This window comes from Orycteropus afer, unplaced genomic scaffold (genome assembly GCF_000298275.1).
Source record: "Orycteropus afer afer isolate SDZICR_OR568_19922 unplaced genomic scaffold, OryAfe1.0 scaffold00060, whole genome shotgun sequence".
Taxonomy (NCBI): domain Eukaryota; kingdom Metazoa; phylum Chordata; class Mammalia; order Tubulidentata; family Orycteropodidae; genus Orycteropus; species Orycteropus afer.
The window spans coordinates 7,833,239-7,860,829 of NW_006921647.1; the positions used below are offsets into that span (position 1 = coordinate 7,833,239).

The following is a 27,591-nucleotide window of genomic DNA, read 5'->3' on the forward strand; positions in this document are numbered from 1 at the left end:
AAGATCACAGAAGAAAAAAATAGTATCAAACCAAGGGGTCCTAACTGATGATAAACTAGACTATCAAACCTAACTAAAACTGCACACACAGCAGAATATAAGCTAGATGACTGAGACTTACTAAAAATCAAATACTTACACCCATCAAAAGACTTCTCCAGAAATCTGAAAAGAGAACCCTCAGCCTGGGAAAATATTTTGGCAACAATGTGTCTGACAAGGGTCTAATCTCTAATGTTCATAGGAAACTCCAGTACCTTGACAACAAAAAGATGAGCTAATTCAAAGGACTTGAACAGATACTTAACTAAAGATATTCAGGTGGGTAACAAACACATGAAGAGATGCTCACGATTATCAGCAATCAGACAGATGTAATCAAAACTACAGTGGTTTACCATCTCACACCAGCAATAACGGCACTGATTCTTTAAAAAAATATATGCTGGTGAAGTTATGGGGAGATTGGAACTGTCGTATCTTGCTGGTGGTAATATAAAATGGGACAACCACTATGGAAAATGGTATGGCACTTCCTGAAAAAGCTAGCAATAGAAATGCTATATGATCCAGCAATCTTACTCCTAGATTTACATCCTAGAAAAATAAGAGCTGCAGCATATTAACAATAGCAAAAGGATGAAAGCTGTCCATCAACAAATGAATGGATAAACTGTGGTGCATAGATAATGGAATACTATGCAATGTTAAAGAATAACAATGACTCCTTGAAACAGCTTACAACATTGAACCTGGAGGACATTACGCTGTGAAATAAGTCAATCACAAAAAGACAAATACTATTATTAGAAAAAGTGAAGAAAAGGTTTATACACAGAAAGAAACATTCTTTGATGGTTACAAGGGATGGGGGGAGGAGGGAGGGTGTCCCAGTTAACTAGTGCCACTCTGACAAGAATATGCCACAAATGGGATGGCCTTAACAAACAGGAGTTTATTGTCTTACAGTTCAGGAAGCTAGAAGTCCGAGTTCAAAGTGCCAGGCTCTAGGGGCTGTGTGAAAGCCCCTCAACCTTGGGGCTCAGCTCTGCCTCTTGCTTGTGGCCCACTGAAGCTAGAGGCATCTCTTCACTCAGGCAGTTACTGGCTGCTGAGGCTAACAAGCCCAAGGTTAACAAATAAAATGGCACAGTCCCGATGTTACCAAACCACATGGCAGACCATTAACTCAATTCCATTGTAAGTCTCAAGGTTGGCAGAGTACGACAGGCTGCTGAACAATGACACAGCTACATGCAGGGTCCAAGCATTCCATAAGCTAGAGACTATTCCCAAAGCTGCTTCTTATATATGGGAAGCAGACCACATACCCAAAGCAGCTACTCAGCTGCTTGTGGTAGATCCCACCATGGAGTTGATTGGCAGTCTCACATAGGGAATAACTACCAACAACTTCCCAGCTACTCAACCAGGCCCAGCCAAGTTGACACACAAACATAACCACCACAGAGGGAAAGTCACTAACTAGGTAGTAGATATATGCTAACTTTGATGACAAGAAAGAAAATACACAATATGAGGGAAGTCAGCATACCATAACCAAGGCAAAAGAAGACATGGAAAAGTATACAAGAGTAAAAGGCAATAGCAACAAGATTGTAATAACAAGCAATAAGGTATAAATGGATACATAGGTAGTTATGTAAGCTGAACAGGGTGGTAAGACTTATGGGAATTTACCACATACACATATAGAGTTGGCAGTGGATATTCTTATTTATTTGTGCATGCTTGCAAATATGCCCAGTATATAATAGAAGGCACAGGGGACATCATCATGAAAACCTCTTAGCCATAACCCAACACCTCCCAGGACTGGGATACTGGGCTTGAGAGCTGGGAATAATGACTCAGGGGACATCTGAGTCAATTGGCATAGTCCACAAAGACAGTCCACCACTTGTCTGTCACTTTGTCTTCCTATGGTGGTTTGTGTGTTGCGTGAGGCTGGAAGCTATGCCACCAGTATTTCAAGTACCAGCAGGGTCACCCATAGTGGACAAGTTTCAGTGGAGCTTCCAGACTAAGATAGACTGGGAAGAAGGACGGGAACATCCACTTTTGAAAAAAAATGGCCACTGAAAACCTTATGAATAGCAGTGAAACCCTATCTGTTTTGTTACTAGAAAATTTTATGAATAGCAGTAAAATATTATCTGATATAGTACCAGAAGATTAAGGCACTCAGGTTGGAAGTCACTCAAAATATGACTGGAAAAGCTGCTTCCTCAAAGTAGAGTCAACCTTAATGACATGGATGGAGTAAAGCTTTTGGGACCTTCATTTGCTGATGGGGCACAGCTCAAAATAGGAAGAAACAGCTGCAAACATTCACTAATAATCAGAACATAGGAACTCTGGTAGCTTAGTGCCTAAGGCATTGACTGCTAACCAGAAGACTGGCTGTTCAAACCCACCAGCCACTCCTCAGAAGGAAGATGGGGCAACCTACTTCCATAGTGATACTGCCTCGGAAACCCAAGGAGGGGTCACTATGAGTAGGGTCTAACTCAACAGCACATAACAACAACAACAATTAGAACGTGGAATACATGAAGTATGAATCTAGGAAAATTGGAAGTTGTCAAAAATGAAATGGAACATATAAAGATCAATGTCTTAAGCATTAGTAAGCTGAAATGGATTGGTATTGGCCATATTGAATCAGACAATCATATAGTCTACTATGCCAGGAATGCCAAATTGAAGAGGAATGGTGTCACGTTCATCATCAAAAAGAACATTTCAAGATCTATCGAAGTACAATGTACTCAGTGAAAGGAAAATATCCATATACCTACAAGGAAGACCAATCAATACAAGTTAATAGTATTATTATTCAAACTTACACACCAACCACTAAAGCCAAAGATGAAGAAATTGAAGATTTTTTACCAACTTCTGCAGTCTGAAATTAACCAAACATGCAATCAAGATGTATTGATTGTTACTGGTGATTAGAATGCAAAAGTTGGAAGCAAAGAAGAATCATCAATAGGTGAAAAATATGGCCTTAGGGATACAAATGATGCCAGAGATTACATGGTAGAATTTGGAAGACCAATGATTTATTTGTTGCACATACCTTTTTTCAACAACATAAAGGGTAGCTATACATGTGGACCTTGCCAAATAGAATACACAGGAATTAAATTGACCATATCTGTGGAGAAAGGTGACAGAGAAGCTCAATATCATCAGCCAAAACAAGGCCAGGACTTGAATGTGGAAAAGACCACCAATTGCTCATATGCAAGTTCAACTTGAAGTTGAAGAAAATTAAAACAGGTCAGCCACGATACGACCTTGATTATATCCCACTTGAATTTACAGATCATCTGAAGAATAGAATTGATCCACTGAACACCAGTGACAGAAGACCAGACAAATTGTGGGATGACATCAAGAATATCATACATGAAGAAAGCAAAAGGTCATTAAAAAGACAAGAAAGGAAGAAAAGACCAAAACAGATATCAGGAGAGATTATGAAACTTGCTCTTGAATGTAGAGAAAATAAAATCAATGGAAGAGATGATGAAATAAAACAGCTGAAATAAAAGGGCTGCTCAAGAAGATAAAGTAAAGTATTAAGAAATGTACAAAGACCTAGAGTCAGAAAACCAAAAGGAAAGACTACACTTGGCATTTCTCAAGCTGAATGACATGAAGAAAAAATTCAGGCCTCAAGTTGCAATGCTGAAAGATTCTATGGGCAAAATACTGAACAATATAAGAAGCATCAAAAGAAGATGGAAAGAATACACAAAGTCATATACCAAAAAGAATTGGTCAATGTCCAAAGACTTCAGGAGGTAGCATATGATCAAGAACCAATAGTACTGAAGGAAGAAGTCCAAGCTGCACTGAAGGAATTGGCAAAAAACATGACTTCAGGAATTGATGGCATACCCATTGAGATGTTTCAACAGACAGATGCAGTGCTGAAGGTGCTTACTTGTTTATGCCAAGAAATTTGGAAGACAGCTACCTGGCCAACTGATTGGAAGAGGTCAGTATTTGTGCCCACTCCAAAGAAAGGTGACCCAACAGTTTGCGAAAATTATTGAACAATATCATTAATATCAAACACAGTAAAATTTTGCTGAAGGTAATTAAAAAACAGTTGTAGCAGTGTATTGACAGGAAAATTCCAGAAATTGAAGCTGGATTCAGAAGATGATGTGGTACAAGGGTTATCATTACTGATGTTGTATGGATCTTGGCTGAAAGCAAAGAATACCACAAAGATATTTGTTTACCTCTGTTTCATTGACTATGCAAAGGCATCCAAATGTGTAGATCAAAACAAATTATGGATAACAATGAGAAGAATGGGAATTCCAGAACACTTAACTGTGCACATAAGTAACCTGCCCATAGACCAAGAGGCTGTCATTCAAATAGAACAAGGGATACTTCTTGGTTTAAAATCAGGAAGGGTGTGTGTCAAGGTTGTATCCTTTCATCGTACTTATTCAATCTGCATGCTGAGCAAATAATCTGAGAATCTGGATTATATGAAGAACATAGCATGTGGTATGAAGGAAGACTCATTAACAACCTGTGATGTGCAGATGACACAACCTTGCTTGCTGAAAGTGAAGAAGACTTGAAGCACTTAATGATGAAGATCAAAGACTACAGTCTTCTTTATGGATTACACTTCAACATAAAACAAAACAAAAAGTCTCACAACATCATGATAAATGGGGAAAATAATGAGGTTGTCAATCTTTTACCTGGATCCACAATCAACACCCGTGAAAGCAGTAGTCAAGAAATTCATAAAAAGACCAGATTTATTGGTCTGATAGAAACTGGTGGAACCCCCAAGACTATGGCCCTTAGATACCCTTCTAATTTAGAACTGAAGCAACTCTGGAGATAACTTTCGGACATGTAAAAGACAGGCCAATAAAGTGAACAATAACAATTGAAAAGAAACATAAACGAAAAAACCAAACTCACCACTGTCTAACCGAATCTGACTCAAAACGACCCCTCCTTGGGTTTTCGAGGCAGTATCTCTACAGAAGTAGATTGTCCAATCCTCCTTCCGAGGAGTCACTGGTAGGTTTGAATTGCCACCCTTCTGGTTAGCAATCAGATGCCTTAGGCATTATGCCACCAGAGCTACCAAAAAAGAACATGCTCCTTTGAATATTTATACAGGACCAAGAGGGCAGTATTTGTCCAAAGGAAAGTTAAGTAGGAAGGGGCAGGAAAACTGGGCAAATGGAAATGAGGAACCCGAGGTGGAAATGGGAGCATGCTAACAATTTGTGAGGACTACAACCAGTGTCACAAAACAATCTGTGTTTAAATTGCTGAATGGGAAACTAATTTGCTCTGTAAACTTTCACAGTAAAATATGTTTACAAATAATAAATAATAATAGTTACTTAGTTGTCCAATGGACATGTGGTGTTCCCTGTGTTCTTTGCTCTGTGCTGGAAGCATGGGATTTAGAGATTCACTCAGGTCACTCCCATAAAAGAGGTTTTTTTCTTGATGATCCAGAACATGACTGGAATGAGGGCACAGAGAGAGAAATAGGTAGGCCTTCCAGGCAAGACACATTATTCAGCTTGTATTCAACAATTTAGAAAGTAAAGAGAAAGAATATAACTTTCAAAAGCTTTTCCTCTCTCTTTGCTAAAATTACATTTCAAATGTCTACATCATTATTTTGGAAATATAGAACTAAGGAGCTCTGGTGGCATAGTGCCTAAGGCACTTGATTGCTAACCAGAAGGCTAGTGGTTCAAAACCACCAGCCACTCCTCAGAAAAAAGATTGGGCAATCTACTTCCACAGAAATACTACCTCAGAAACCCAAGGAGGGGTGGCTATGAGTTGGAAACGACTTGACAACAGTGAGTTTGGTTTTGGTATTTAATTTGAGTTTGCATATAGTCCTAGTAATTAAAAGTCATTGTTTAAAAGTAAGTTTAGTAATACTGGTCTTTGCATACTTTAGTATGGAGTTGTTAAAGGGAAAATAAATGGCTGTGTAGATAAAATGTTTTGCCTTTGATTATCCATGATAAAAGACAGTCTTTATAAGGTTAGCAATAATGTCTCAAATTAGGTTGCTATAAATACAAGATAGATTGATACATACATAGATAGATACATAGTTAGTTAGTTGCCATTCACAATGACCACAAGTCATGTGCCAGGAATATCCACTAAAATGACAAGCCTGCTGCAAAGGCACCTATTTCACCTTACTGAGGCCAAGGCTGTTTTCCCTACATATGTCATCATGGAACCTTAATTTTCAAAGATATCTATTTTTCTACAAACTCCTCTAATTCAATTTGGAAACTGTATATGTCAGAGTGTATCATAAGTATATGTGTTTTAGTTTGTTTAATTTAAATAAATGTATTTGTTTAATTATACTGAATTGTAATTCCTGGGGTGATTACATGATTACATCCCTATAACATGTATACCCATGTGTGCTTATGTATACACACACACAAATAAAAGTCCCTGTGATGTATCTGCTCCTCTGTAGATGCCATGCTATGAGATGATGAGGTGATGGTGATTGACTACAGAAATAAAAAGTAAAAAACAGTTTTACATTTATATATATTTCATAATTTTGATCATATAGTAAATATGAGTGCTTTTTAATTTAAATTAAAAACAACTATAGGAGCTCTGGTAGCGTAGTGCCTAAGGCACTTGACTGCTAACCAGAAAGCTGGCGGTTCAAATCCACCAGCCACTCCTCGGAAGGAAGATGGGGCAATCTACTTCCATAGAGATAGCACCTCGGAAACCCAAGGAGGGGTCGCTATGAGTTGGGGCCGACTGGACAGCACATAACAACAACAACAACATAAAGCAAAAAATGAAGATTCACTAATGTATTAATTTTATAAATATTTGTTTATTGTATGGGGTCTCTGGGTAATGCAAGCTGTTAATGTGTTTGCCCACTAACCAAAAGGTCGAGGTTCAGACTCACCCAGAGGCATCTTAGAAGAAAGGCCTAGCAGTCTACTTCCAAAACATCTGCGACTGAAAACCCTGTGGAGCACAGTTCTACTCTGACACACATAGGGTCAGCACCAGTCAGAATCCAGTTGACAACTTTTGTTGTTGTTGTTATATAATCATTTATTTCCTGTACAAGTTGATGCAGTCTGTGAGTAAATACGAAATTAGCCCTCTTCAGTAGGCTAAGGAAGGAGGAATACAAGCACAGTGAAAAATGCTTCACCAGATGACTGAAACCCAGAGGCCCACTATAAACACATAATTCATATGTGGAATGATTTTGAGATGTATCAACCAAAGTCCATGTTTTCTGATTAGAACTAGTCACTGGTTACACAGCCTGCATTGACCCATGTTACCTGTCCCCTGAATTGTCCACTGTTCTGCATATCAACCATAAGAATTTAAAAATAGAAGCAGGAAAAAAAAAAGTTTTGTTTTGTTTTTTAACTGAAAGTACCTTTTAGGAACTATATACACCTCCCCTTGAAATTTTTTATTGTGAACAATTTTTGACATTTTTAATGCTAATACAACAGCTGGAGAGGCTAAACATCTATTCCTATTTTGGAATGCTTCATTCAACATTGACATGGAAACATACTATAACAAGAGGACTCCTTGGAGGGGCTTGAACTCTTTGGATATAACTTAGTATTACAGATTCTTATGGGACACCAGGTTTCAGTGGTTTCATTTTTTTTTTTTTTTAAAGCAAACTTTTTATTGTGATTTGAATGAAAGTTTACACAGAAAATTGATTTTCCATTCTACAATTCATAAACATTTTTGTTTCCTGATATTGACTGCATTCCCCACAATGTAACAGCACTCTTCCTCACTTCCTTCCTGTTTTCCTTTCTGATTAGTCTTTCTTGTCTCTTCCTGCCTTCTGAGCTTTATTCCTGGCAAATGCTGCCCTTTTCATCTCATATGGTTGATTGTTACAAGGAGTGCATACCTCCCTGGTGTCGTTATTTTCTTTATAGGCCTATTGTTTGGCTCAGAGTTAAGCAAAGGGATGTATTCAATTCCAGGTTTTGAAGGGTGTCTAAAGACCAAAATCTCAGAAGTTCTACCAGTTTCTAACCAACCAATGAGCTTGGTCTTTTTATGATTTTGAATTTTGTTCCATGTTTTTCTACCATGCTATCCAGGACCTTCTGTTGCGATCCCTTTCAGAGCGGTCGGCAGTGGTAGCCAGGTACTTTCTAGTTCTGGTCTCAGGCTAGTGAAGGCTAAGGTTCATGTGGTCCGTTAGTCCTTTGGACTAATTGTTCCTTGCATCTTTGATGTTCCTCACCCTTCTTTGGGAGCTCTGGTTTTAAGCCTAAGGCACTTGACTGCTAACCAGAAGGCTGGTGGTTCAAACCCACCAGCCACTCCTCGGAAGGAAGATGGGGCAATCTACTTCTGTAGTGATCCTGCCTCGGAAACCCAAGGAGGGATTGATATGAGTCAGGTCTGACTCGACAGCACATAACAACAGCACCCTTCTTTGCTTCAGATGGCAAGAGACCAGTAGTTGCACCTTAGACGGCCACTCAAAAGCTTTTAAGATCCCAGTTAATATTTACCAATATAAGATGTAGAACATTGTGGACTGTGTTATGCCATTTGACCTTGTTGTCCCCTGATACTATAGTCCTGAGCTCCCAGGCCCAGCAACTCACTCCCTCATGGTGTTTGGTTATGGCAAAGAGGCTTTCATAACTTTGCCTCCTACATGCTCTACTATGTTGATAGATACATTTGCAACACATACAAATACATATGTAGAAATGTCCTCTCTCAAACTGATACATCTTCATAGTAGTCCTATTTTCCTTCCCACACCTGTTCAATGTATATTATTGTTATTACTGTTTTTGTAGGATTGTGTGTTTAATAATATTTACCTTTGTTAACTCTTGGACTCCTCCCAGTGTCTTGCTTTGCCTTGATCATTTTGTGCTCATCTCTCCTTTATTGCATATCGCCTTTCCCTTCGAACCCAAGTTAATATCTATCTGCGCTCTAGTGATTTACCCTCCCTTCCCCTACCACCCCGGTAACCTTCAGAGAATGTTTCGTTCTTTGTGTAAACCTTTTCTTGACTTTTTATAGACATGGTCTCATCCGATATTTGTCTTTGGTGATTGACTAATTTCACTCAATATAATCTCTGGTAGCGTAGTGCCTAAGGCACTTGACTGCTAACCAGAAGGCTAGCAGTTCAAACCCACCAGTCACTCCTTGGAAGGAAGATGAGGCAATCTACTTCCGTAGCGATACTGCCTCGGAAACCCAAGGAGGGGTCGCTATGAGTCGGGTCCAACTCGACGGCACATAACAACAACAACAATCTCCTCCAGGCATATTCTTACATGTGTCAGATGTGTACTTTCTGTAGAGAGAGTATGTGATGATATGAGTCCACCCACCCCATCTCTACCCCTGCAAGTGTAGCATAGTTCTTATTGTAGTTTTCACTTAGTTTTTCTAGATTATTGGAAATAAATGAGTTTTCTTGCTGAAGTATTATAGGCTGACTTGTGAAAAAGAAGTTTCCAGCTTTGAGTTCTGTATCATTTTGTGCGATGAACTAGTCTCTCCATGAGCCTATGGATTGGCCATTGGAGATGGGCACAGACCAGTTGGGATACAAACAGACCCTCGCAGGCATTCCTCGCAGCGTGGAGTGTAACCTGTAAATGGAATAAATGTAACATCCAGATCACAAAATAGGACATCCAGGCATCTTCAAACCTATGTTTGATAAAGTGACTTTTGTCTCCAGAAGGGCATTTCAACATTGTTTTCACCTGGTTTCACCTTCCACCAGTTGCTATATAGTCTCTTCCTCTAAGCCAAAGTAGGAGGTAGGTTCATACCAAAGGAGAATTGCCTCAGGGTTAATTCTTGATCATTTTCATTTCCACTAAAATGTCTGATTTTTAAGTCAATTAAAAGATTGTTAGGAATTGGCCACGTGAAAAAGGAAAAATGGGCCAAAACTATATTAATATATGATGGAGTCTAAAAGTTCTACAAGAGATTATTTTTATCCAGTTCATTATAGGGGATAATACATCACCACCATCTTTTAAGAAAGCAAGATGAGTTCTACAGTTACTTTGAAGATATATTAATATAGTTTTATATGACTTCAGAAAGGTATTTTAGGAGTCTTTTCTACCACAGACATTTCCATCAAATAGCTTTGTTTACTTGGCACAAAATCTAGGTCAAGGCTCTTTGACAATCTGAAAAGTAGAAGTAAAATAAACACATCAGTAGAGGAATTCTGAAAGTGAATTACTTTCAAAATGGGCTACACTTGCATTTCCTATTATGCACCCATTCCCTCCCTCCACCACCACCACCACCAACAAAGTGGTGAGTTTGTTCAGATGACCAAAAAATTTAGCAATTCGGAATTTAGGGGAGGAGAATTGCCATAGTAGATTATTTTATACTTCATAAAATAAATTGAATAAAATCAGGCTTGTGTAAGTCATATTACAAATAATGGTAGAGGAGTTCTTAAGTAAGAGTCAAAACTAGTCTTGGGTCACAGGTGTTGATTCGGGTGAAAGTCCATAAATAAACTCACAAAACTTCTTACTCTGAGAAATCAGCACTAGAGGCACATCAATCTCTTACTTCAACTCTTGTTTGTTTCCTCCACAGAGCTACAGTGAGCCTGTTGACGTTAAGGCATCTCAACCTCCTCAGCTGATCAACTCAAAGCCATCTGTGTTCCATGGGCCCAGCCAGGCCCATTCAGCACTGTACCTAAGTTCCCACTACCACCAACAACCAGGAATAAATCCTCATCTAACGGCCATGCATCCGAGTCTCCCCAGGAACATAGCACCCAAGCCGAATAACCAAATGCCAGTGACTGTGTCCATAGCGAACATGGCCGTATCCCCCCCTCCACCCCTCCAGATCAGTCCACCTCTCCACCAGCATCTCAACATGCAGCAACACCAGCCACTCAGCATGCAGCAGCCCCTCGGGAGCCAGCTCCCCATGCAGGTCCAGTCGGCCTTACATTCTCCCACCATGCAGCAAGTAAGTGTGCCCCCGAACTGTTTTCCACAAGGTTTTCTTAGCTTTAATCTTTATGGAAGCAGATCTCCAGGCCTTTTCTTCCATAGCACCACTGAGTAGATTCAAACTGTTAAATCTTTCAGTGCAAAAAGTAGGCATCACCCTGAGAGAGATTTTTCTGTTCTTATATTTGAGTAGACAGAGAAAGAACTAAGATATTCAACAAATGCAGTTCTGCTCGCTGAAAACATGTAATTTGCGTTTTATAAATGGCTGATGGGTTTGTGTAGCATTATACAGTCACAAGAATTGATAGTCATGTCCTTTCATAATCACTGATTCCTTTCCCATGATATCCATTTTGTTTCAGCTTTCTAATCACCGTTTTTTGTTTTCTGCTTTTTCAGTGAAATACATTGGTTATTTTAAGATGCCAAAGATGCCAAGTACTGCCAGAGATCTCTTTGGGATAGATAATTATATATTTGAATATATGTGTGTGTGTGTATATATATATATATATAGTTTGGAAAATGAGAAAGTCCTTGACTGGCGTGCCTGTTGAATACAATAAATGTTGCATAATGAAGTCAGCTTCACTGTTTCTGGGCAGAAATGTCTAATTTGGTAGAATCCAAAAAGGCCTAAGAATGGAACATTTTGACTGGAGTTTTCCTTTAAAATGGATATTAGCTTCCACATTGACTAGAAAACTCAGGAGAGCTGGGCACCTCCCTGCCCACACCCCAGGTCATTGGAACCACCTGTGTGTAATCTTAGATTAAATTTCTTTGAAATCAAGTTTTTTTCCCTTTGAATTTTGATGTTATTTTAAGATGTGAAGATTAGAAAGAAACAATACAAACTATATAACCCTCACTATAAAATATTCAAAAATCCTGAACACTGGCTTTAAAAAACAGATAATGGTAAAAACTACAAATCATATCAAACTCAGCTGTCACTTTTACCATCCAAGTACTCTGTCATTCCCAGAGCTATATAATTAAATGGGCAAACATTGCCTTCCTATGGAATTACTGACTACCTGCTGTGGAATTTGAATCCATAGTTGGATTAGGATAATGGAGAGGCAGGAGGGAGAAGATCCTCATATGTGCAGTCCCAATATCCTTTTTATTAATCATCTTAAGCAGAATTCCTGATAGCTGAAATAACTAAACCCAGAGCTCTGCTCCATTCCCTCACCTTTCGTTCTCAGGAGACTTGTGGTGCAGGTGCTAGCTTTATCTGCATCTTAAACATGAGGAAACCAAAGTTTACAGAGTTCTGTAATGTTCTCTTAAGCTCAGAGCTGGAATTACCAGGATCTGTTAAAAAATCAGGGCCTAGATTATTAAATATGAAACATGTGACTTCAGGCTTGATGATTAAGATCATTCTTAATCATTCTTTTAGAAATTAACTGTTTCTTATTAAAAGACCCAGGTCTCCTACAAATTTAGAGGTTCTTTAAACCCTAATTAGTTTGACAATCAAAATACTTATGGTCCCATCTGGGGCACTGAAAATAAAAATAGTTATGGGGCATAAAGGAAGTTATCTCTTTACTGGAGTCTTCCTAGGTTCCTGAGCCAAGGATACAGATGAAGCTCTGATGACTTGGTTGCCTATTTCCAACGAACCTGTGTTGATTCACTGGAGAAGATTGTAGGGGGAAGGCAGACTCCCATACCCCTGCCTGTCCACAGGGTCAAATTTCCATTCTTCCCATCAGTCATCATTCACAGTAAAGGAACACTCCTGGAGCATTCATGTGAACCAGTAGTGTCTGAGTAAAACATTACGAGTTTGAGGGACATACAGTTGTGCAGGGTGATCCTGCCTAAGGGTGCTACTTAGCTGAGGGACCCAGGCTTCGGTTCCGGCATCCCACCATGGGCCTACTTACTCCCAGAGAAGGGATACCTAAGGTGCAACCCCTCCCCAAGTTGTGGGCTGGAAGGTTGCCTTTGTCCAGAAAGAGAACTTTTTTTTTCTAATTTACCCACTCAGAGCTGGTGTCTTTTTCTGTTTATACTAAGACCTTGGATGAACTGGCTGTAATCCTGAATAGTTTTCATATATTTCAGAATTATATAAGGCCCCATGTAAAAATTCAAATTTGTTTCTCCGTTTAGAATCTTCACTGAATAGGAAAGACTAGAAAAGATTACATTAAGCAAGTTGTCTACCTATCTTTAAGTCCATTCTGTTGGTGTATCACAGAAAGTGGTCTTACTGAAGAGCTGGTAGGACCTTAGTTGCAGCTTACATCATAGCTAAAGACAGGCATGAGCCCAAATGGTGAATAAAGAGCTCCAAAGGCTATATTAGCTAAAATCACTTTGAACGGTGCCTTGATCATGGTAGGTAGTCAGTGAAATCGTTGAATGAACAAATGAATGAATGAAGATGCAAAGGAATTGTAAAAGTGTTTAATATTGGAAGGAATTACAGGGTATGTTGTATGTCAGTTCCTTGGAAGTTTTTTTAAATTTCCCTCATTCAGAAAACATTAGTTGAACATATAGCATGTGCCAGGCACAATCTAGGCTCTTGGGATTGATTGGTGAATGACACTGGTGAAGAGGCCTCTTCTCCATGAAGCTCACATGAGAGAGAGAGTAGGAGAGGAGGTTTAGATGCACAGAGAAATACAGGTAGTCCCTGACTTATAACATGGTTCTGTTCCGCTCCATCCTAGGTCAGTTCTGACATAAGTCAAATACCTCTTTTTTTTTTTTTCAGTTTTCATCATTATTGCTTTTTATTATCAATATCTTTAGAAATTCAATCTTTGTCTTTGGGGGTTGACATCAGCATATTATGCACTGCAATATTGTATGTAGCGCATATTACTAATGGTAAGATGTACACACACACCAAACCAAAAACCAAACTCACTGACATTGAGTCGGATCCGACTCACAGCAACCCCTCCTTGGGTTTCCAATGTGATATCACTACAGAAGAAGATTTTCCAACTTCCCTTCCGAAGAGTGGCTGGTGGGTTTGATCCGCCAGCCTTCTGGTTAGCAGTCAAATGCCTTAGGCACTGCGCCAGTAATAATGAAATACACCCGAAGTCAGGGACTACCTGTAATTACAATTCTCTGGAGAAAACACAACAGGAGATAGACTGCAGAGCACATGGAGAAAGGGCAGTGCCTTTAGCAAGAGTGAAAGAGGAAGGCCCCTCTCAAGGGCTGCCATCCAACCTGAAGGATCAGAAGAGGAGGCAACCTTTGAAAATTAGGAAGGTGGGAGGGATAAGGAGGGACATTGCAGCAGAGGCCTAGGCAGACCATGCTTGGAGGAGCTTGACTTGTCTACTTGTCTAGGAGACAGAAAGAGGGTGGCAGCAGTGAAAAAGGAATGAAATCAAATTCATAGGCAGGTAACTGGAGAAGGATCCTACAGGTTAGGAGGACCGATAGCAGCCCCAGCAAGTGAACACTCCTAAAACCAGGGTCAGAGAGTCAATGTCCCTTGGATGTCATTTAATTGACTTCAATTACAGCAGCCTCAGGGCCAATGTTCAAGTCATCAAAATTTAACCTGTAGTGGCAGATCCAAGTGGTGGATAAAACTTGACCCAATTCATCATCCAAACCACTTTTATCCTGAAGATATTTGCTTCCTGGGAATGGTAGCCACATTCATATATTCAAACAAAAAATAGAGGAAAAAGAGAGAGAGAAAGAAGTTAATGACTAATGTATATTTTAAACAATGTCTCATATTTCAGCATTACTTTAGTTATTTCATTTTACTTCTGAAAATGAATGTTTCTTATGAAAATAATTGTATAGTCCAACAGGAGTAACAGTTTCACTTTTTTTCTGGAACATATTTTATACACTAAACCCATGGAGCTGCTTTTTCTGTCCAGTTTTCTTCCCTTTATTCTGCTCACTATATTGTTGAATGAGGTCAACAGAAAAAAATCATTAATATCTGTCAACTTCCTTTATAACCTTAAGAAAAAATCTTTGTATGATATCACACAGACAGATTTTCAATTTCCTTGTGTAATAAACAGCTGCTTTAGGATTTGGATGTAATTTAAAGGTTTAAAAAAATCACATTGAGATTGATGAATAAATCAGTTGTGAAGACAAAAACATTGATGCCTGTTGAAAACACCTCTCCAGACAGGCAGGAAATGAAATTAGTTCCCAGTAAAGTGTGGGTATGAGGATCACTATTGGGTTGCACTGCAGGTTTTGTAGGACTTGCTAGGGTGGCACAACAAACTGCTAGGGCTACAGGAATCTAATTAAAGAGCAAATGTCCCTTCTGACATCAAATTAATCTTTATCATGTTTCCTATTTTTATTTCAATCTGGCACCAGAAAATGAAATTTAAAATTCCAAGCATGCTACAAAACAGTTGGTGATTTTTCTCCTGAGCATTAAAATGCAAAATATTCAGTCTTGTTTAATTAGACTGCTAAGCAAACATTTTTCAAAAAATTTATATCATCGTTGTTGTTTCCTATTTACATCAATAATAAAAATGTACTTAGCTCTAAGTTTGGCCTCAGCATCTCTTTATATAGGGCTCAGAAAGAATGTTCTCTTCTCTCACCCAAATCACAATTAAAAGTTAAAAAGGAAAAGATAATTAGAACTATCGTAGGATCATTATATAATCAAATAAAATGTGAATGGACTCTATAAACAATACAATGCTATGCAAATAGTAGTTATTATAGTAGCCTCTGTCCTGTAGTAGATGGCTCAATAGAGCCAGAAACCCTGAATCGAATCCTGATTTTAGTACTTCCTAACTCACTGCCATTGAGTCAATTCCAAATAATAGCAATCCCTCTGGGTTTCCGAGGTGATAAATCTTTACAGAAGTGGATTGCCCAGTCTTCCTTCCACCAATTGGCTGGTAGGTTTGAACTGCCAGACTTCTGGTTAGCAGTCACATGTCTTAGGCACTGCACCACCAGAGCTCCTTTAGTACTTCCTAGGTGGTGTAGTGCCTAAGGCATTTGGCTACTAACCATAAGGCTGGTGGTTCAAACCCACCTGCCACTCCTCAGAAGGAAGGTTGGGCAATCGACTTCCGTAGTTATACCACCTTGGAAACCCAAGGAAGGGTCGCCGTGAGTTGGATATGACTTGAATGGTAGTGGGTTTGGTTTGGTTTTGGTATGTGTATTTAGAGCAGATATTTCACCTCACATACCAGTTAGGATTGAATTGTGTTCCCCACAAATATGTGTTGTAAATTCTAACTCCTATACTTGTGGTTATAATCTCATTTGGAAATGAGTTTTCTTTGTTATGGTAATGAGACAGGATCAGTATAGGGTGTGTCTTGAGTCAATTTCTTTTGAGATATGAAAGGAGCATATGAAGCCAGAGAGTAGAAGTGGGGAAAGATAGATGCCATGCCAGTGAAGGTCGCCCAGGAGCAGAAGAGACAAAGACCTTCCTCCAGAGCCAGCAGAGAAAGAAAGCCTTCCCCTAGAGCCTGAATTTGGACTTCCAGCCTCCTAACTGTGAGAAAATAAATTTGTTTGTTAAAGCCGAAAAATAGAATATTCCATTCTCTAAATTGAGAGAAAGTGAAATAAGAATGTTACTTAACAATCACAGGAGAAAGAAGGGCTGCTTATGCACAGGGAGACAGCTCAGGGGGCAGGGGTACATGGAGGGTGGACACAGGGAAAAGGTGACTGTCAGGAAGAAGTGGGAGGGGAGCTGTTGCAGTGTGGTAAATTGTAGTCAATATCATGAGACAAAGTGTATGTGAACTGTTATATGGAAATTGAATTTGCTCTGTAAACTCTCACCCAAATCACAATAAATAATTGTTGTTATTGTTGTTGTTAGGTGCCATCGAGTCTGACCTGACTCATAGAGACCCTTCCTTGGGTTTCCAAGGCAGTATCACTATGGAAGTAGATTGCCCCACCTTCCTTCCGAGGAGTGGCTGGTGGGTTTGAACCACCCGCCACAATAAATAATAATAATGATAATAATAATGTTACTTAAGACTTCCCTTTCATTCTTCTTGGTCCTTCATTATTTTAATAAGAATGATCTTGTTAAATCTAGGCATTGAAGTTAGCTGAATTTTAAATCTTTGAACATAATTTTAGTTTTATGAACTGTAATCACCCACCTAATCTTAAACTAATAACTTAAACAAATAATGTTCTCCTGATATTCTTGTCACCTAGCCGTGAGAAAGTATTTCCATTGGATGAGAAAAAAGAAATGTAGCTTCCTGTTTGTTGTTGTGTGGGGGTAGATGGCAGGGGATTCCGTTTGTCTTTTTATTTTTTTGCTGCTTCTTATGCTGTCAGAAGGGACCATTCTCTGGAGAAGGATATCATGCTTGGTGAAGTAGAGGGTCAATGAAAAAAGGGAAGACTGCCAATGAGGTGGACTGACACAATGGCTTCAGTGATGGGCTCAAGCACAGCAAAGATGATGAAGATGGCACACACCAGGCCAAGTTTCATTTCACTGCACAGAGGGTCACTATGAGTCCGAGCTGACTCGAACCTGACAACAATGTTTCCATACCTTCAGCTAACTCAAAAAAAATAAATTTTTTTAAAACTTTTTAAGGAACTCTGGTGGTTCAGTGCCTAAGGCATTTGCCTGCTAACCAGAAGGTTAACAGTTCAAACTCACCAGCTGCTCCATGAAAGGAATATGAAGCAGTCTACTTCTATAAAGATTTACCACCTTGGAAACCCAGTGGGGGTTGCTATGAATCTAACTCAACTGAATGACAGTGGGTTTTATTGTGATTTTGGTGCAATTTTACAAAGCATATTTGTTTTGCATTCAACATTCATATGCATTTGGTTTTACAACACTGATTATAATCCCCACAATGTAACAGCTCTCCTCCCTGAGGTAACCCCTTCCCTGTGTCCTTCTTACTTATGCATTCCTGCATAGCTTTCTTCTGTGCAAATGCTACCCTTCTGATCTTCCGTGGTTGATTGTTCTAAGGAATGCATCCCTGGTGTAGTTGTTTGACTCATAGGCCTAGTGTTTTGGTGAGAGTTAAGCTGTTGGGAGTGAGTCCATTTCCAGCCCTGAAGGGTGACTCAGGGCCAAAGTCTCAGGGGCTTTACCAATCTCTTCCTGGCCAGGATTCCTGGTCTTTTTTAAGTTTTGAATTTGTTCCACATTTTTTCTCCCACTCTATCCAGGAACTCCAGTTTTGATCCCTTTCTGAGTGGTTGGCTTTGGTAGCCAGGTACTATCTGGTTCTTCTGGTTCTCAGGGTTCTGTAGACTGAGGTCCCCATGTTCCATTAGTCCCTTGGACTGATTGTTGCCATACACCTTTGATTTTCTTCTCTCTTCTTTGCTCTGGAAGAAGAGAGACCAATAGTTCCATCTTAGATGGCCACTACAAGCTTTTAAGACCCCAATCACTACATACCAAAATAGGATGTAGCACAATGTTTTTGTGTACTATATTATGCCAATTGAGCTTGCAAAAACGGCAAGGAGGCCACATGTTCTGACCTCCTCTAATCCCACAAGGGGAAGACAGGGTTACCAGCAGTAACCCAAGGCCTATTACTGCCAGGCCAGACATGTTGCCTCCCTCCAGCCCTTTCTCCAACTGTTCCTCCCAGAGCACCCACCACCTCTCTCCTGGGTTCGATAATTCACTGCAGTGGCCACACAGAACTCACAGATTACAAGGTTTATTAGGGAAGCACCAAGCTACAATTTGTGTTCAGGAAAAAATGCTCAGTCTCTCTCTCCAGCCCACCATCCCTCAGCCAACAGTCTCTCACAGTCTCTTTCTCAGCAGTGCTGGTCCCTCGTGTCTTACTCAGTGATGCGTGTCTCTTGCGTCTCTTTCCCAGCAATGCGTGTCTCAGGAGCCCGTGTCTCTTTCAGCAGCACGTCTTCCTCAACCAGCAGTCAGAGAGTTCTACCTCTAGGAGACCTCCTTTTGAGCCTGACAGAGTAGCCAAACTAGCCAATCTAAGCACCTGAGAGAGAGTGGACACCTCCCAGAACATTGTTTTGTGCCACGCCCAACAGAAATAACCCAGGTGGATAGCTTCAGCAATCAGGAGCTCCTCAGTTGCTCATTCTACCACTGAGTTTACAATGATTTATGGGTAGAAAAGCCATACAAAGTAATTTACTACACCGCAGAGCTTAATGTCCTTCTATGACCATGGTCCCAAGTCCACAGGCCTAGCAACTCACTCCCTCAAGGGGCTTGGTTGTGGCAAAGAAGTTATCCTAACTTTGTCCCCTTTTAGCTCTATAAGGTATATGGACATTTTTATAGCACATACAAATATGTATGCAGGAATATCATCTGCCAAATGTATGTATGTTCATGGGTATATTCCCATTCGCCTACCCATACCTGATCTTCTTGTCTGTCTACTTATGTATCCTCTCATGTTTATTATTACTGATCATGCAGTACTATGTATGTAATAGTATTTACCTTTGTTGTCTAGACCTCGTGTGAATCTCTCTCTTTCTTTTCCTTAGTGATATTGTGTTTGTCACAAACTTTTGTTATATTGCCTTTCCCATCACCCAGATCAACACATGCTTCTTAACTAGTCAGCAATTTTCCCTCCCCTCTCCTGCCATCCCTTGTAACCAACAAAGTCCTTGTGTAAACCTGTCCTTGACTTTAACTCAAAATATTTTCAATTACTCTATAGTTGAGACTTGTTTACTTTTAGGTTACATTTTGTGGGTTTGGCTAACATCCAATGTGGAGAATTTTACACTCAAGCATAGGAAGTCATGACATTTATTCATTTATACTCCCTATGACTTTCCAACAGCATCAGTCTGTATTACCTGTATTTGTTGAAATATTTTCTTTATTGAGCTACTACTATGGACTGTTGGTTTTGGATGCTGCCAAGTCAGTTCCAATTCATGACAACCCTATGTACAAGAGAACAAAACAGTCCTGGTCCTGTGCCAACCTCACAGTCATAACTATGTTTGAGCTCATTGTTGCAGCCTCTATGTCAATCCATCTCATTGAGGGTCTTCCTTTTTGCTAACCCTCTGCTTCACTAAACATGATGTACTTCTCCAGGAACTGGTCCCTCCTGATAACACGTCCAAGTACATAACACCAAGTATCTGTACCTTTGCTTCTAAGGAGCTTTCATCTACGACATATTCATTATTCTGGAATTCCATGGTCTACTCAGTATTCTTCTTTAGATTAGGAATTGAACACAAACTGTTTGTACCACCAGGGACCTAGCATCACACTAGACACTAAGAATACAAAGAAAGAAAGTTATCACTAAGCCACATTAAGACAATATTACAAAACCATGTGAGATTAATAAATTTCACTGAAATCAGTGATTCTTCTAGCCTGGCAAGGTGTGGGATGGACTGCAGAGAGCGAGGAAGACAAATGGGAAAGGATTGGTAAATTGAGCAGCCTATTAATACCTCTTACTTTTCACTTTCCTGTTTTAGAAGATGCTGAGATGCAGATAGTGTCTAAGTAGACAAACTTATTCCCCACACACCTGTTGTTAATTTGGGAACATTCTATGCCTTTTAAGTCTGTGTGATATCAGATAACCAGTTTGGCTTAATTTTCCACTCTTTAATGGTTTATTTCCAAACATTCAGAGAGTTTTGTCTTTTGTGCACAGCTTTGGCCAGAACTAGTATGGACTTTGGCTTAAAGTCTTTATTATTTTGATGGAAAATAATTTCAGTAATATCTTAAATCCAATATTGAAAATTGAGGTCATTTCATAATTGACATCTCTGAGTCTTTACCCCATGAAGACCCAATCCTGAATAAAAGACTAAGGAAATATCCTTAGTGAAAAGTCAATCCTCTGATCATCATGCTGAGTTTAAAAAAATAAAAACAATGCAATGCCTGCAAAAGCTTCCTGCAAGTAAATAGAGAATGGTTCATTTTAAAATCTGTTGATTTTTCAGTGATTAAAACCATGGATGAAATCTACTGCAGAAAGAGACAACCATGAGATTAATTAAGTTGCTTTTTTGGTCACTTCTAGCAAAGCCTGTTTCTGCTGCACTTGAATTTACCAGATAAGCTAAAAATAATTCTTACTATAGAATGCTTTTTGTTTACCAGATATAACTATATACTGCAGAGATTCTCTCCTTGAATTTTTAATAGCTTTGCAAGGATTAAAAGTCAACACTTCACCATTCCAGTATATTAAAAGAATCTTCCTGAAGTATGATTATTGTTTGCCAGCTAATAGACTTTTCAATTAAAAAAATATTTGCCCTGCCTTACACTCTTCCCTTTCTGTCTTCCAATGGCAGGTTTTGAATCTCTTTCCCTATATTAGTCCAACAACTGTTAAAAAGCTTTGGTTGAATTTTTTAGCTGAGAGAGAAGTACAAATAAAAGAAGAAGCAGATGGTCCCTTTGTGATTGAATGAAGAAAAAGGGTTTTGAGAACAATATGTGAATAGGTGTAGTCTAATAAAACACTCAACCACCTGCTGCCTGAATCCTTCAAAAAAGATTCTGTTGCATATTCTGGGGATTAACTATTAATGTGTCCTTAGGTTTGATAGAAAACAAACTTTGAGGGGTCAAGACCCTTTCTTCCCTTTGTTTTGATTGAGTTGGCATCTCTGTATTTTAAATTGTTTCTCAATTCTGTCTATCATCTCAAGAGTATAATTAAAGGTTTTCTGAAACGTTTAGAAGGAAAGGTAGAAGAACGGAATTTGGGCACTTTAAAAAAAAAACAAAAAACTTTTGTTTTAATTTTCCTGTGACCTTACGATATGCTTGCCCTCACAGAGATGTAAAAAAGAAAGCAGTAGTGTGTTTGAAAAGAGTAGATAAATATGATTTTCTTCTTTAAAAAAAAAAAAAAAAAAAGATACTTTGAGCCTTATTTGCAAACTTACTTTCCCTTTCAGGGATTTGCTCTTCAACCCGACTATCAGACTATTATCAATCCTACATCTACAGCTGCACAAGTTGTCACCCAAGCAATGGAGTATGTGCGTTCGGGTTGCAGAAATCCTCCCACCCAGCCTGTGGACTGGAATAACGACTACTGCAGTAGTGGGTAAGCGGCCAGTGACTGCCACCTGGTGGTGGGATCCTCTCATAGCATGCACATCGTGCCTGGCTCCTTCATCAAGGGGCAAATCTATCTTTTTTCCCACTTTCTAAAATACCATGTGGAATGGTCCCAAGTTCATGGAAGCAGAAGACACTTCTCTAGAAATGTTTAAGCAGTCTTGTATCCCTACCAAGAATAACTAGTTACCATCATGTTGATTCTAATTCATGTCCACCCTACGTGTGTCAAGGTAGAGCTGTGCTCCACGGGCTTTTCAAGGATGATTTTTCAGAATTAGATCTCCAGGCCTTTGTTCTGAGGAACTTGGACTCCACCTACCAACCTTTTGGTTAGCAGCCAAGCACTGTGATAGTTTGTACAACCCAGGGACTCCCTGCAGGGAACAAACGCCCTTAAATAGTTCTTAGCTTTTCAATAGCAGTGTTGTCACTAGGGGGTATGAGGATGTGGACCACACCAAGCAACAGACATTGTCACATCAGGTGACACCAAAATAACTGTCTATAAAATTGTTTCTAGCAGAAATTTAGTTTTTATAAAAAATATCCCTGTAGTTAGTTATAACTACAAAAAATTTTTTTTTTTTTTTTCTCAAGTACAGCTTACATGTATCAATATACCTACAAGGTTAAAACTCTATGCTGATTTGCTTTTTGAATCTTGCTCTGGGCAGAGCTGTCGTTATTACCCAATTGTATGTGACTCTTTGAATTACATAGGTTTCGTGCATGTGCTACAAGCCCTATGCTGTTGTTTTTGTTGCTGCTAGTGTTTTACAGTTGCTGATTTTGTCAAATTTTCTGGTATTTTAGCTACAATATTGTGGTAATTAGTATTTGTGAACCTATATCAATAACTACTTTTAAGAAAGAAGTAGTAATTAAAGAAAAAACAGAAAAATCAAAATAGGCTTCTGCTTAGTTACTAATAATGTTGTAACAAATAAGTTGTAATTAAATGTAGAAAGTCCTACTATTTGGTTAGTATTTGTATAAGAAATACTACATTTAAGCAATTGAAAATTATATTTATCACACATTATTATGTGATTAAAATTGATAAAAACATTACTAAGGATTCTGTAAAGGAGGAGGCCCAAGGAGGGGGGAGGTGATACCATGAGTTACCACCCTGGGTGACACCAACCCTAGTGACACCACTGCAGAGTAGGTCACCTAATTACACACGTTCCCAGTAAGTAGCAACTCCATCCCTCAAGCTAGAGCAGGTAAGTCAAACATGTAACTCTCCCTGTCACCAGTAGTACAGGTTTTCTCATAACAAGGTATTGTTTTCTCTCCACACAGGGGAATGCAGAGGGACAAAGCACTGTACCTTACCTGAGAATCCCAACGCCTCTTCTTTCTACTGAGGAAGTCAGGGAAGTCTTTTCACCATGGATTGCTTTGTACAGCCAAGGCGGTTCTCCATTTTATTAGAAAATACAAGTTGCTAAGCACTTAGGACCATGTGAGCTTGTGGGTCACCCACTCTGGAAGAAATAGTCATGCTTCTTTATTATTTTTTTAATCCCTTATGGACATTGTTTTTCTTCTTCCCTGAAGGAAGTTTGGACCGTTCAGATTTTATGTTGGTTTTTTGCTGTGAAGTGCTGCGCTTTAGTAACTGCCTTAGCAGCTGTAGATGTCTCGGATAAAAGTCCTGGATTTTCCATTGGTTTTCATAATGGGTGTTTATATGAAACTACTAAAGACTTTTTAAATGGCTTGATGTAGCAGTCATAGCAAGTTTGTAAATAGCATCTATGTTACACTCTCCTAGAGTATAAAATGTGAATGTTTTTGTAGCTAAATGGTAATTGGAAACTGGCTCATTCCAGTTTATTGATTTCACAATAGGGGTTAAATTGGCAAACATTCATATTTTTACTTCATTTTTAAAACAACTAATAGTTTCTATATTTTCAAAATATTTGGAAAAATAAAAAGGTATTCCCAAATGATTTTCATTTAAAAACAAATTGGCTTTGTCTTATGGATCGGACATAAAGAAACTAGTGTTAAGAGAAGCGCAAACACATTTATTTTGTACTGCAGAGAAATTGCTTTTTTGTATCACTTTTTGTGTAATGATTAGCAAGCGTCATTTAAGTCCTTTTATGTATAAAACTGCCAAATGCTTACCTGGTATTTTATTAGATACAGAAACAGATTGGAAACATCTAAATTATAACCTTTACATATGGCTCTGTATTATTGTTTCTTCATACTGTGTCTGTATTTAATCTTTTTTTATGGAACCTGTTGCGCCTATTTATGAAATAATAAATATAGGTGTTTGTAAGTAAATTTGTTAGTATTTGAAAGAGGTTTCTTTGATGTTTTAACTTTTGCTGGCAAAAAAAATTCACGCTTGGTGTGAATACTTTATTATTTAGTTTTTACAGTGACATGAATAAAGCCAAACCTGCTTTTCATTTTGCAGCAAATTAAAGCAACCAATCCTTATTTCTGCATTTCTTTGGTGGATGAAAAAAAAAAAAAGAAAGAAAGAAAAAAAGAACTATGATATTTAAGAACATTCTTTCTTTGTACAATGTTATCGAAAATTGCCCTCAAGTCACGCAAGCTACAAGGTTCAACAAGCATGATGGGTGCTTTATCTGAAAAGGGTTGCTTCTTGCCTCTCAGCTGGTTTGAGTCAGTTCTATAAACTTCCCCCCAAAAATAACAAAATTGAATCAACCAAAATTCCTCCAGTTGCATGCTTTTCACCAAATTCAGAGAACGTTTAAGAGCTGAACAGGGTTGGGAGGAAGTGAAGGGGAAGCGTACTGCCCAGAATACAAGCAAAAATGAAAGGTGAGTGACCCAACAGCCAAAAGAAAGGGAAAGCCCCTCAAATTTGGAAGCAGCTGATAGAAAATGAAGTTCCTCCTGTCTTTTGTGCTTCTATAGACTATTTATTTCTCTTTTCAGAATTCCTGGGTCTTCCAAGAGAATTCTGAGGGTACAAGAGATTTGCAAGGGAACCGAAAGCATTGAGAATCTGGCTGAAGGTTTGCATGGCTTTAAAATCAAAAGAGCTAGCAAACTATGCCCTTATGGGGGGATCAAATCAAGAAAGCTAGTCTGGTTAGAAATCAAGAGGATGGCTGACGTCTCTTTCATGGAATGTGTGAAGTAAACTTGGCAATTTAACTAAATACAAATATATGCATTGTGTAATCCAGTCAGAATTAAAAAGACAAAAGGTATGCTTGCTTTGGAATGATTTTAGGTATTGTACAACCTGAATCACTTGAGCATGTAATAACTAATAAATAATGCAGATCCAGTGTGATTATTAAAATGACTGTAGCTGAGAGCTCTAATTTTCCTGTCTTAAAACTGTATAAGAACTCATGTGATTAAGTTCACAGTTGATTGTTTGTCTGTTTAGTATTTTAGAAATACACCAGGACTACTAATTACCTAATGTCTTTTATTTATTATATTATGATCAAGTGAAAATTTCACTTTGCATTGAGTCTAAAATGAGAAAGTAATTACCGGGATTTGAACAGCCAGCTTTGACTTTGACAGGCAGTTTGTACAGGAAAGTGCTATGTTGTTTACAGCTTTTCCAGAACAGGTGTACAACCAGGGTAGAGAAAGTGTTAAAATTCAATACCAAATACAGTAAATACATATGTGTAAATAAAAGAAAATACATCCTAAATAAAAATACTTACCATGCGTGAGTGACCGTATTCTATTTGGTTATCCATCGGTCTTTAAAGGACAGAAACAAATGAGAAATCCCAAATAAATTTCATGAAAGAGGGGCTGGAACACAGTAGGGGTTACTGGCTGCCATGACCACAGTCTTTCCTAAAACACTAAGAACTCCCTCTCATCAATCTGAGGCTGCATAAAGGTGAGAATTGCCTGACAGCCACCATCTTTAAAGGGGTCCCAGCAGTGCAAACACTTAACACTCAGCTGCTAATCAAATGTTGGGGGTTCAAGTCTACCCAGAGGTGCCTAGGAAGAAAAGCCTGGTGATCTACTTCCAAAGAATCAGCCATCAAAAACCCTATGGAGCACAGGTCTGCTCTGGAACACATGAGATAGCCGTGGATAGGGAGTTGACTCGATGGAAACTGTTTTGTTTGGTTTCACCTTTACAGGAAGCCACTGTCTCACCAGGGCCGAGTTGAGAGTACCATACAAGACCATAGCTTATAACTTGGAGGAACAACTGTGATTCACACTTAGTTCCCTGCAGAAGTACTGCGTGAGACCCTTAGACCTTGAATATAGCCATTCTGGGGATTCAGCAATCCTACTGAACACAAAATACTTTCTAACCTCAATAAACTTGAAATAATAGCTAATTAGAAAACAAAAGAAAAGAATGGTAGGAGATCTACTTGTGTCTGTAACACACACAAGAAAGAATCATCCCAAAGCCAATACTCATCCAAATGTGAATGACTTGGCAATGGAAATTAGTCAAATAATGACTTCCAATTAATCAAATTAGTGAAGATAGCTAAGGATGAGGGTTGATTATTTTTCTCTTGTTGCCTCTTTGAGAAAGCCCATTCTGATTGGGACATGAGCATCTGTAGATAGCTGTGACTAAAAGACCAGACTTTCCTGGCTTGAATTCATATGGAGGGGAAGGAAAAAAAAAAAAAAGAAAAACAACTATTAATGCAAAATTTTAAATTACCACAACAGCCAATCTCTTTTTTTCCATGAGCCTCTTGCCCTTTGCAAAAGACTTACCCCATCCATTTCAAATGTAATTAAATTGAAACCCTCCAAAATTGATAATATTTGACCTTTTGTCTACAAAGATGACAATTTCATATGGTTCCATCCAGTATTGTGGGACAAAAGACAGTGGAGGTTTGGCTACAACTTCAGCTAATAATTTCAAATGGAGTTAGATGTACTTCACAAATTCCTAGGGAAAAAAATAAAAGAGTCATATTTCTTTAAAAGGTGCCCCATTTAGAATTAGTCCCAAGCAACTCAGTTATACTATAAAATACCTACTTTAAATGCCTGGATTCCAGTAAATTTCAATAACCATCCTTATTTCTTTGTTATGGTAAACATTTTAATGTGGGAAATTTGTAATAGATAGGTTATCTGGTGGGGCCTGCAAGTCTATTATACATACATGCTCTCTTAATGTTTATTTGTTGGAAGTGCAATTTCTCATTCTACTCATCACTCTTATTTTAAGCTGAAGATAAATCACAAAGAAATTGATCTCTTTTGTTGATGATTAAACATTGAAATAGAGGCAGAACCAAGTACAGAATCGACATAATGAAGTTAACCCTATTACACTGTCATTTAATAGGTAAACTCATGGTACATATCTCTCTTGCCTCCCTAAAATTTCTTAACTACTAAACAACTTGCAATATCATAGTACATAGTAAATGTTCAATA

General features: G+C 38.7%; 1 protein-coding gene across 1 annotated transcript in view; it reads left to right on the plus strand.

Moving 5' to 3' along the window:
• Positions 1-23,521, plus strand: part of TOX (thymocyte selection associated high mobility group box) — a 433,752-nt gene extending 410,231 nt beyond the window's left edge. The window contains exons 7-9 of the mRNA XM_007939482.2: positions 10,714-11,100; positions 22,008-22,159; positions 23,485-23,521. Of these exons, the coding sequence (XP_007937673.1) occupies positions 10,714-11,100; positions 22,008-22,159; positions 23,485-23,521 (576 nt within the window). The remainder of the gene's footprint in view (positions 1-10,713; positions 11,101-22,007; positions 22,160-23,484) is intronic.
• The last annotated feature ends 4,070 nt before the right edge of the window (positions 23,522-27,591 follow it).